This window comes from Sinocyclocheilus rhinocerous, unplaced genomic scaffold, assembly GCF_001515625.1.
Source record: "Sinocyclocheilus rhinocerous isolate Xijiao unplaced genomic scaffold, SAMN03320098_v1.1 scaffold2834, whole genome shotgun sequence".
Classification (NCBI taxonomy): domain Eukaryota; kingdom Metazoa; phylum Chordata; class Actinopteri; order Cypriniformes; family Cyprinidae; genus Sinocyclocheilus; species Sinocyclocheilus rhinocerous.
Genome location: NW_015662588.1, coordinates 414,723 through 426,044, shown reverse-complemented (window position 1 = coordinate 426,044; position 11,322 = coordinate 414,723). Strand labels below are relative to the sequence as shown.

Here is an 11,322-nt window from a genome sequence, read left to right as displayed (position 1 = left end):
AAAACTGGTCACATCTGTTTGGTCTTATCATGGATGATAATAGATTGGATAGTCTGGGCCGATACAATCAAAGGGGTGAAAATAAGCAAGACGAGAAAATGAAGCAAGTTTCCAAGCTGCATGTCTATTATTCACATTTTATGTGAAGTTTCAAAGATGGATTTGTTGTAAGCAGTCAATGCAAGAACATGGCCTCAGTAATCAGGTTTCAGTAATCACCTCAATGTAGTGGCCAAAGAATCAAATTATACGCTACAAAAATTTTTTTTTCAAAGTTCAACAAGAACAAAGATTACAGGATGCATGTCTATTACAAATGGCATTTTATGTGAAGTTTCAAAGATGGATTTGTTGTAAGCAGTCAATGCAAGAACATGGCCTCAGTAATCAGGTTTCAGTAATCACCTCAATGTAGTGGCCAAAGAATCAAATTATACGCTACAAAAAAATTTTTTTCAAAGTTCAACAAGAACAAAGATTACAGGAGCATGTTTTACAAGAAAATACATTTTCAGTCTTTCTCCTTCAAAATTTCATATGTTTATTTAGTCATTTTTTTTATTTAATTAATTATTTCAATTATTTTTTTATTTTACATGTATTTGGATGTCACTTGCCACTTTGTAATTAACTGACATTTACTTGTAATTTTACTAGTGAAAATTGCTTTTGCACCTTATTTTTTTTTCAGTGCAATCTCGGTTTCCATAGATCTATTTCCAATCCATAAATCCATTTGAGAAGATGTTTCGCACAGCTATACGTCAAAATTTGGGAAGAAATTAAAATCACAACTTCATTGCATGCCAACTTTGTTTTTTAAAGCATGTCATTTTTATTTTTATTTTCCCCCAATAGATGTTTCAAACCATTCTCAAGATTATGGTAAAAACTAAAAAAGTAGACCAGAAATACAAGTATAATGACATATTTGTAATGGCATTTGACTAGAATGTAGAACTTCAGAAGAATTTCAGTTGAGGAGGAAAAGTCAAGGCATTTCAATTATTTAGGACAAGGTACACAAACAGATTCTAATTATAAAGTGTTGTGTGGCACCTTTTGTGTTTTAAAATGATAATGCTTTTACCATGAACTTGTCAAACCACACCAACCATAATAGAGCTGATAGAAAAGTGTATTATCATTTATGAAAACTTTCACTTTTGCTTTTGTAGGACCCTCCCCCACCATACTACTCTGTGGCAGTGGACCCACAGACGCCTCCTGTGGCCTACGAGGAGGTGATTCGTCAGGACAAATATGGGGTCACACAGAAACCTGTGCCGCACTATGTTCCAAAGGATCCAGCACAAGTAGCAGCCATCATCGTCACACAGCGTGTTGTTGGTATGTATTGAATCTCTTCAGTCACTCCAGTTTGGTGCTACTGTGAAAAAAACGCTTTCTATGTAATCTGCTCTTGCTAATTGAAGCTAATATATGCAAACTGTTTTAACAAATTGATCATAATCAAAACAGAGAGGGCAAATGACCCTTCACCAGGAGTTTGATTGGCAGGTGATCTGACCAATCATAATGCAGAATCTGCCATTTTGTCCGACAAACAAACCAGAAAGGAGAGTAGATTAAAGGGATAGCTGAACCAAAAATGAAAATTACCCCATGATTTATTCACCCTCAAGCCATCCTAGGTGTCTTGAAATACATGCGGAGTTATATTAAAAATGTCCTGGCTCTTCCCAGCTTCATAATGGCAGTGAATGGTGGTCGAGATTTTGAAGCGAAATAGAATGCATAAATCCATCATAAAAAGTACTCCACACAGCTCCGGGGGGTTAATAAAAGCCTTCTGAAGTGAATCGAAGCATTTGTGTAAGAAAAATATCCATATTTAAAACTGTATAAACCATAATCTCTAGCTTCCGTTAACTGTCGTACACTCGTTCATGAGAGAGTGGCGTTCCAGCGGATGATGTAGGACGTAGGTGTAGCGTAAGCTCTGGTGAGAAGTGACGAAGAGCAAAACAAAACACTAGTCACGAATTAGAAGTACAAAATGAGTATTTGTAAAGAAAAATGTTGGAGGATTTCAATATAAGAGGAGACTGGTTTGCTTTGCTGTAAACGAAACTTGGTTCTCGCAAGACTAGCATATTTTCACCGGAGCTTACGCTACGCCGGCATCCTACATCATCCGCTGGACACTACTCTCTCGTGAACGCGCATATGGCAGTTAGCGGAAGCTAGAGATTACGGTTAATAAAGTTTTAAATATGGCAATTTCTTACCATTCACCATTCACTGCTATTATAAAGCTTGGAAGAGCCAGAACATTTTTAATATAACTCTGATTGTATTCATCTGAAAGAAGAAAGTCATATACACCTAGGATGGCTTGAGGGTGAGTTAATCAAGGGGTAATTTTCATTTTTGGGTGAACTATCCTTTTACGTCGGTGGGCTTGAATTTGAAAAATTTGTGTGTGTGCTTACGTCTTTCCGTGGGTGAAACAAGATACCTTCTGATGTTCATACATGTTTATTTCGTACTATAACTAGTTAAGAGGAAGAGATGATTGGTTAGTTAGTTTCACGGCTCTGAATTTGATTTGTATGGATCCTCACACATGGGGAAAACCTAGATTAATAATTTGTTAAATTTTCTAATCTGTGGCCACATTGTACTTTTTAATTTAGATAAATCATGGTGATGATTTAACTAAAATGAGAAAAAATAAATATCCAACACATGACATTTTGCAAATTCTTGCAACATTTTCATCTTGCAATTGCAATTGCAATAAAATAAAATAAAATGAAATAAAATAAAATAAAATAAAATTATATTTCAAAACTTCATCTTTCAATTGTAAATGTGGGAGATTAGTTGAGTTTGATGGCTGATTTGTTCTTGTTCCTTTAGCTCCTCCAAAAAGGCAGGAGTCTTGTGGACGGAGTGGCAAGGGTTGGAGTGGATGGGTAGGTGCACTGCTGGTGTTGGCTTTAATTGGACTGGCCATCTGGCTTGGAGGTAAGGGAGGAGATGTATCCGTAATGACAGGACACACCATTAATGCTTATCTTGTATCTAAATCCCTCTCTTCTTTTTTCTCTTTACCACTCTCATGTATGTGGATAGTGCGTTATGGATCCAAGTCGTATTCTGTCTATCATGAGAGTGATTGCAAGGGAAAAGATTGCAAGGAACAAGAACACCATGAGATGCATGATGGCATGAAGGAGACTGACACCTGCTCCAACTCCTCCATACAGTGTGACGGCATCCAAAACTGTCAACAGGCCGCCGATGAGACAAACTGTGGTGAGAACACTTTCTACAGCAAAGAGGCTGGCAATCAGATGTAACTGAATCTTTCAGGACACAACACAGAGAGATTAGTGGTTGAGTGTATCAGATTTAAAGTGAAACCACAAGGATGACATGTACTTCTCTGCAATAAGCATTTACAGTACACAGTAAGGCCTCTATTTACTGTGTTATGGCAAATGTTGTTGAAAGGTTACACTGCAAAAAAAAATTAAATAAATAAAAATAGAAACAAAATTGTGTAAGATAATAAGATTTAGGAAATGTATCTTGAATTAATTGTTAATTGTTGTGCCATTGTTTGTGTGTGTGTGTGTGTGTGTGTGTGTGTGTGTGTGTGTGTGATTTATGCCAATGAGGAAAGTAAGACAAGTTAATTCAAGACAGTGTTATTATTGTTAACAAAAGCTTAAACTAAAACAATTACAAACATTTTTTTTATATATAATTAAAATAATTTATGAAATATACAAAAGAAATACCTTGGCAACTTACTGAAATGTTGAGTTGAAGTATTGCAATTACTAAAACTGAAATAAAAATAAAATAAATATATGTAGAACTATTTAAAAACAATATAACTAATACAAATAGTAAAAGCACGAAAGTTCTAAAAACTTTCAATGAAAACTGAAAATATAAAAATAAAAGCAAATTCAAAATATTAATGAATACAATAATAATATATTAACAACACTAAAATAACAGATTTAAGATATCTCAGAAAACAAGTCTGAAAGTCTTGCAATATTATTTATTTTGTTTTAATGGTGTTCAGAAATTCAGATTTGTTTTTTACTGTAAAACAAGACAAAAATACTAATTAAGGAAATCTAATTCCATTGTTTTAACATTCCTCTCCAATATCCTCAGTGAGATTCGGTGAAGGTGGAGTGTTGCAGGTCAGAACTGCTCAGGATGGTCGATTCCTTCCAGTGTGTAATCAGGGATTGGATCAGAGTTATGCTGACCAGATCTGTGAACAACTGGGCTTTAGAAGGTACACATATTTATCCACCACTAACAAGAATACTTAATAAAAATTAAAATTCAGCCATCATTAACTCACCCTCATGTCTGTCTAAACCCATACAACTTTCCTTATTTAGTGGGGTAAAAGGGTATTTTGAAGAATAGTCTGCATGACTTTTTTATTTTTTTTTCTGTGTTCCATGGTAGAAAATAAAGGTCATACAGGTTTGGAACAACATGAGAATAAATTATAAGAGATTTTTCATTTCTGGGTGAACTATCACTGTAATACATTAATGCATCTGAACTCAAATATGAATCTTGTTCCAACAACAACTATTTTAACTGATGCCTCGCGTTTCTGTCCCTTAGGTCTTATGCATCAAATCCAGTTGATAGCGAGACATCAGTAGCCCTTACTGTAGGACCTAGATCAGCCAAACTAATACAGGGTCTGGTCAATGTCAGGTAAGACTAGATTATATCAGAGCAGATGTTTTGTTATGTCAAGACAACAGTCCCCCCAATAGTACATAATGTCTTTTGTGATTTTTGTTTGTTCAGTTTGGGCTGTCAGGATGAGAACGCAGTCTCACTTGAATGCACAGGTAGAAATAAATATATTTTTATTAAACCACCAGTCATATTTAATCTCAGTTTATGTCTAATAACTGTGATGCATAACTAAATGATACACGTGATACATCAGCGTAAACCTTTGTTAATTCCATTTGTTAATGAGACATTGTGAGACATTGCGTGGGTGAGTAATGGATGATTCATCTCACGTTTAATTATGGAATTAAGAGGTTTTTCTTTTCTTTCAGACTGTGGCAAGCAGCAAAGTGCCTCCAGGATCATAGGGGGCAGCACCTCTCAGATTGGCCAGTGGCCTTGGCAGGTTAGCCTGCATTACAGCGGAAGTCATGTTTGTGGTGGATCACTCGTCTCTCCAGACTTTGTTGTGTCAGCCGCCCATTGCTTCCAAGGGTTGGTATTCACTCATTCAGCTAGTGATGGAAGGAACAAAGTTGCAAATGTTTTCATGAAAATGAAATCTACGGTACTCTAAATAATTAAGTACCATATATGTGTGTATACGTATTAACATGTAGTGCTTGTTTGTGTGTGTGTGTGTGAGAGAGAGAGAGAGTGAGAGTGTTTTATTAAGCAGGGCTTGGCAAACTGTCTATTAGAAGCAATTAAATATAATTCTCATTTTCTGTAATATATATGAAAATATATTCAAATTAATTAAATTCATTAAAAATGAACCTACATTATAAAACTTAAAGTTAAAACCATCAGACACGTATTAATGGGTTCAGATCAATGGGATCTAGCACAGGAACATCATTTTGAACATTTTTGAAACCAAGGTGCGAAACAGCATGACAAAGCGAAGTCTCGTTTGCTGAATTAACATGACGAGTTTGTTACAAGTTCATTACAAGCTCCTAATCTCTGATTCAAAACAAAAGATTTGCAGATGTTTCAAAGCTTCACGAAGCAGTGTTTCAAAAGCGCCCTTCACTACATTCAGCACAAATTTATTTCAAGTTTATTCATTTGGAAGACACTTAAAGCAATGAATTTACCCAGCATGTGCACATCCCTTGGAACTGAGCACACTGTTGTTGCTAATCTAATGTTCTAGAAGTTTAGCAACAGGAACTAGCATGTTCATTAGCAAATGCTTATTATGTATAGCTGCTTTGATTTTCAGCAAGTATTCAGAACTTTTTTTTTTTCTTTTCATTGTAACATTTATTGAAATAACCATTCATTTTTTCTTGATCACAGCTCAATGAAGAATTCTCTTAATTGGCGTGTCTATGCTGGGACTATTTCCCAGAATGCCCTTCAGATCCCCTACTTTCTGAAGAAGATTATAGTGAATGAGAACTACAACACTAACAACAATGATTATGATGTTGCCTTGCTGAAACTCAGCAGTCCTGTTACCTTCTCCAGTGAGTTGGGTTTACTTGATGAAATAGATCACCCTAAAATATTCACACTGCTTTTTTTTCTACAGTGAAACCATTTAGAAACCATAAAAGTACCCCAAATATAGTGTTTATGGTATAGGACTCATTTTCTATATTCCAAATAATCTACAGTAAAATGTATCTTCTCAATCCAGGCACTGTGCAGCCAGTTTGCTTTCCTACATTTGACCAAACCTTTTCAGATGGATCAGATTGCTGGACATCTGGCTTTGGGACAACACAACAGGGAGCAGGTACAGACAGATTAAAATGAAAATGCATGAATATGGAAGAGGAAAATAAATTGGACAAAGAGTAACACCATGTATGATCGTAATTTACCAAAACAGGACAGTGTTATAGAGAAAGTAAGCATACAACATTTAGTGATTCACAAAAAGCCGACCAAAAATAAAATGAAATAGAATTAAATAAATAAATACATATGAATGAATGAATGAATGAATTAATTAATTAATTAATTTAATTAATTAAATAACATTAACAACATTAAGGTATCTCTTGCATGAGATTTTTATATTCTAACAATTAGTCTCAACACAAACAATATAATGTTTTAATATACATAATAACATAATAATAATACAATAATTATTTAAATTGTAAATTATGTATGCATACATCATAATAGTGTTGTGTTGGCTTTAATTAATGCTGATTTTGTTCTGAAAAAAAAAATACAGATAGAACAATTTTAACAAGAATAATAACAATCATTATTAAGAATAATGAAAATTACTAATACATTAAAAAGTAAAGCATCTGATCACATTCAGGACATTAAAAATTGGGGTGGTAAATCTTAGCAGACATAAAAATAGTCACAATTTAAAAACATCTTAATTTTCCTAAAAATAGACTTTATTTTTTTATGCAAAAATACAATTAATATAAATATACGAAAATATTCTTAAAATATTATTATAAAATAATAATACATTCAGCAATTAATACCCTTTATTTTTTATTTTAATTGTATTTCATTATTTTTTTAAATTCATACTGTACTCACCCTAGTACGGTTTGAAAATGCTGATTTGATCTTAGAAGTTTGCCCACGCCACAGCCTTCAATGTATATTGTCTTTTTTGAAGCTTTTAGCTGACCTTTGACAGTGAGCGTTTCCTTTGCTCTCACAGACAGTGCCTCTACAAGCCTCATGGAAGTGAAAGTGAATATCATCAACACACTTCTGTGTAACAGCAGTCAGGTGTACCGAGGGGCCATCACCAAGAATATGATATGTGCCGGTGATATGAATGGGGGACGGGATTCCTGTCAGGTGGGTCTACCTCAGCTACTAGAGCACAAGTGACCTCAGGCAACTACATTATTCACTGTCAAAGTCTCGCCCAGCGTTTCTTTATCTCATGACATTGATTTATTCTGGTTTGGGCAAATGCTGTATGCTGTATTATTCACATTGCTGCAATTGTATTTTATTCAGCCAAGTTTGTACTATATGCAAACATGAAGCAAACTGATTTAAGAAGTACTTTATATAAATATTATAATGGGTCAATTATGTTTTCTGTCCTATTAATTATTAAGAATATATATATATATATATATATATATATAGTCATGTGGTGCTACCAACCAAATCATGGGGTGCAACTAACGAGTATTGAAAACAAGTACTTTTATAAGAACTATTTATTCATTTTATATTTTACTTTTCACTCATTTAAATAATGTTATACATGTTTGTTCACAATGATCTGAAGTCCATGTTCCATTTGCTTTCTCTCTGTCCTTGTCGTTGGTCTCAGGGGGACAGTGGAGGTCCGCTGGTGTGCAAGGGAGGTAATAACCGCTGGTATCTGGCTGGAATTACGAGTTGGGGAGCAGGGTGTGGACAAAGACAAAGACCAGGGGTATATAGCAGAGTGACCAGCCTTCTGCCCTGGATCTACAGCAAGATGCAGGTAAGCTGGACAACATGGTCCAACATGAGTCCACATAGTTCACTGATTCATAATATTGTTCATTTACCATCTAGGTACTATATACTTATTGCTTTCTCTTAACCTGTTTATATCTTGTCATCTTAGCAAGAGAAGCCCTGATGCCTCTCTTCTGTATGATGTGTCCATTGCTGAAGACTAAATGACGACAGTGGACACAGGACAAAAGATGAAGGACAGAGCAATGCACTTTGAGATGGGACAATGTTGCAATATTGTAGCCACAACTGGACAAAGAAAAACATACTTTATTATTCTCGCATTCTCCAGTCAGAAACGAATAAAACAACTCAACCTGGGAAAGCAGAGCTGCAGGCTTTGAGGACCCTGTGGTCCCCTTCTGTCGCTGTGCTTTCCTCATTCTTTCCTTTGCATTTATACTGTATGTTCATTACACGCTGCTGAATCTGAGCCTTTGTTGCCTCTTTAACTTGGTATCCCTGCACTGATTCTACAACAAAAAAATAAATATTGGGAGTATTCTGCAAATATGTATTTAATAATCAAAAGGGTGTTCATTTTGTTTGAAAATCAGTGTCTGTGAGCTATAATAAAATGTGGTATTGTTTTAACCTATGTGAAGGGTCCGTCCTTTTCTATCTCTGATTCATACTGTTTCTTTATAAATCATGCCGAAAATGGATACAGTTTGAGCTTTATTCTCCAAATGCAACAAATTAATATAGTGGAGAATGGGGCTAGCTATGAAAAATGCTATATCTCATTGGGCCGTAACTACTGGACAATGACACATTCTGTGTAACACTTCAGTTGAAAGAGTGCGAGGTAAGCTATATAGATAAACACTTAATATTTGGCAACTATTTTACAATAAAAATGTTACACAAGCAACAGTAATATTTCGTCAAATTTTGCGTTTTGAATTAAAATATATTATTTAAAGCTGCAGTCCGTAACTTTTTTGTGTTCAAAATGTATATAATAAGCGAGTACACCATGAATCCATTTTCCAAACCGTGTTTTTGGCTTGTCCTGAATCACTACAGTACACCTATAATAAGTGTTTATATTCGGACTATTTAGACTGGTTCGGGTAGGTACCGCTGCGGAGTAGCCCAGTACCTGCGTGATTCGCCATAGAAGTAAACAGAGAGAAGTAGCTCCGGCTACAATGTTCTTCCGCAAGACGCACGCAGTTCTGTTTATTAACCGCTAGAGCGCCAAAAGTTACGAACTGCAGCTTTAAGTGATTAATGTAATGCAATTGAATGTGATGAGGAAAAAAAATAACAGAGACATTTTCAGCATATTAAGCACAAGAATAAGAGTGAATATGTGCACATTGTGAATGGATTTAATTTGAAACATTCAATACTTTTTTTATTTTCTTTTGTAGCCAAGGCTTTAAGTCATGTATCTATACAACTGACTTTCAGAAGTACATCCACATTGATAAATATTCACTGGAGTAAAAAGTGTTACACCTAGTTCCAGTTTCTTCTGTGAATCATTTTGCGGGCCACCCCCACTCCAGAATCAACTTTGTCCCAGATGTTTCTCCTAAAATAACATTGGATAAAAAAAAAGAACACTGCTGAGAGCTAGGAGAATTTAATGAGAAATGTCAGACTTTTGATTGTCTTTGGTATATATCCAAACTTGAGCAGTCTGAGACATTATAGGAGATCTCCTCTGAAAGTGAAATTGCTGCAGTCATTTTCTCAGGAGAATCATCTGAGAAGCTGAAGAGTTCAGTAAAAGTTCGGATTTGCTTTGCATTAAAGCTCATTGCATAAGTAAACACACTGCATTTGTGAGAACACCGAAACAATACAAACAGTATATTTTCTTGTGGAGTCATTACGAAAAGCTCTGCGTGGACGTTTGGATACGCTTTGAAGACTCGTGTTTCACGAGTTCGCACTAACATATAATAGGATTGATCAAGTTAGTATTTGGCGTGCTGTCCAGAGGGAGGGCTCCGAGCTCGGGAGAGAGCCCGAACCCCGAGCCGAGAACTCCCCCTATCCCTAAAAATGGGATGAGAAATAGAATAAGAGTGAGGAGTTGGAGTGGAGGAGGGGTTCTGGAAAACTGTCGTGGGACAGAGGTAAGTTGGCTGTATATATAGCCTATACACCTGTTGTGCTAGTTAAGGTGAGCTAAGGAGCTCCAACTGTGCCGAATTGATTGATTATCTGATCGTGCTCCTCCTGTACCTTGTTAATGAAACATCATTATGTGACCGTGCACGCTTTTAAAGACCAACCAACACTCGCGACCTACGCGTGCGGTGTCTCTCATTGCGCGCGTGGCGGGGCGGGAACCGAGAGAGCGCGAGAGACTAGACAGGGACAAGCCGTCAATATATTTATATCAGAAAAGAGGAGGTGAATCTTGTTGGCTGCTATACAACATCAATCGCTCATTTACGCGGACTTTTATCCATTAATATATTTTCTCTGCATTTCAAAAAGCCAAAAAAATTCACTTATCAGACAACGACTTGAGGACCGTCGTGCGGATCGTGTCAGCGTTTGACCCACTGTTGCCCATCCACTTACAAGTACCCGAGACGAGGTAGGGTATGAAGTCACTTATCCAACTAGATAGTATGCTGTTGCTTTATAGTCTTAGTGAAGTATGGTGTTTACTCGTTATAAAGAAGGTATTTTGGAATGACGTGCGTCAAGCCTCGCTTTTATTCCAATGACCTCATCAAAGTATTGTAAACGTTTCATAAATGGGCAGCGTGCGTTTCAACAGCAATATTATTGTCAGATGCATTATACAGTTTACACACATCAGAAGTGAATTCTGATTTTATTAAACAAATGTATGAATATAAAATGCTGTAGAATGACAGCGCGCTGTTATTGTTGCGCGAGGGTGTGTCCGAATTGCTTTGTGCCTTTTTGCCTCATTAAAGCGTTGAATGACTATTTGCAGAACCTCAATACATCATTTATGTTCATTTATGTTATAGTTTGGCATATTACTATGAGTGATGTATTTGTTATAATAAGAAAAATGTGAAAATCTGAAATGAGAGGGGAAATGGTGACTGCGCGCGAGCGGATTCGAGTTTAATTACTGAGGAAAATGTATCGGCGCGTGAA

General features: G+C 35.9%; 2 protein-coding genes across 2 annotated transcripts in view; both read left to right on the top strand.

The window, feature by feature from the left end:
- The window catches only part of tmprss13a (transmembrane serine protease 13a), a 10,232-nt gene extending 1,418 nt beyond the window's left edge, over positions 1-8,814 (top strand). Inside the window, exons 2-13 of the mRNA XM_016538246.1 lie at positions 1,179-1,350; positions 2,887-2,994; positions 3,103-3,285; positions 4,165-4,291; positions 4,636-4,731; positions 4,828-4,871; positions 5,091-5,253; positions 6,067-6,236; positions 6,410-6,508; positions 7,415-7,557; positions 8,048-8,203; positions 8,330-8,814. Of these exons, the coding sequence (XP_016393732.1) occupies positions 1,179-1,350; positions 2,887-2,994; positions 3,103-3,285; positions 4,165-4,291; positions 4,636-4,731; positions 4,828-4,871; positions 5,091-5,253; positions 6,067-6,236; positions 6,410-6,508; positions 7,415-7,557; positions 8,048-8,203; positions 8,330-8,344 (1,476 nt within the window). The 3' untranslated portion in view covers positions 8,345-8,814. The remainder of the gene's footprint in view (positions 1-1,178; positions 1,351-2,886; positions 2,995-3,102; positions 3,286-4,164; positions 4,292-4,635; positions 4,732-4,827; positions 4,872-5,090; positions 5,254-6,066; positions 6,237-6,409; positions 6,509-7,414; positions 7,558-8,047; positions 8,204-8,329) is intronic.
- Positions 8,815-10,308: 1,494 nt separating this feature from the next.
- LOC107728170 (FXYD domain-containing ion transport regulator 6-like) overlaps positions 10,309-11,322 on the top strand; it is a 31,439-nt gene continuing 30,425 nt past the window's right edge. The window contains exon 1 of the mRNA XM_016538266.1: positions 10,309-10,313. The gene's annotated coding sequence lies outside the window, so the exon portion shown is untranslated. The remainder of the gene's footprint in view (positions 10,314-11,322) is intronic.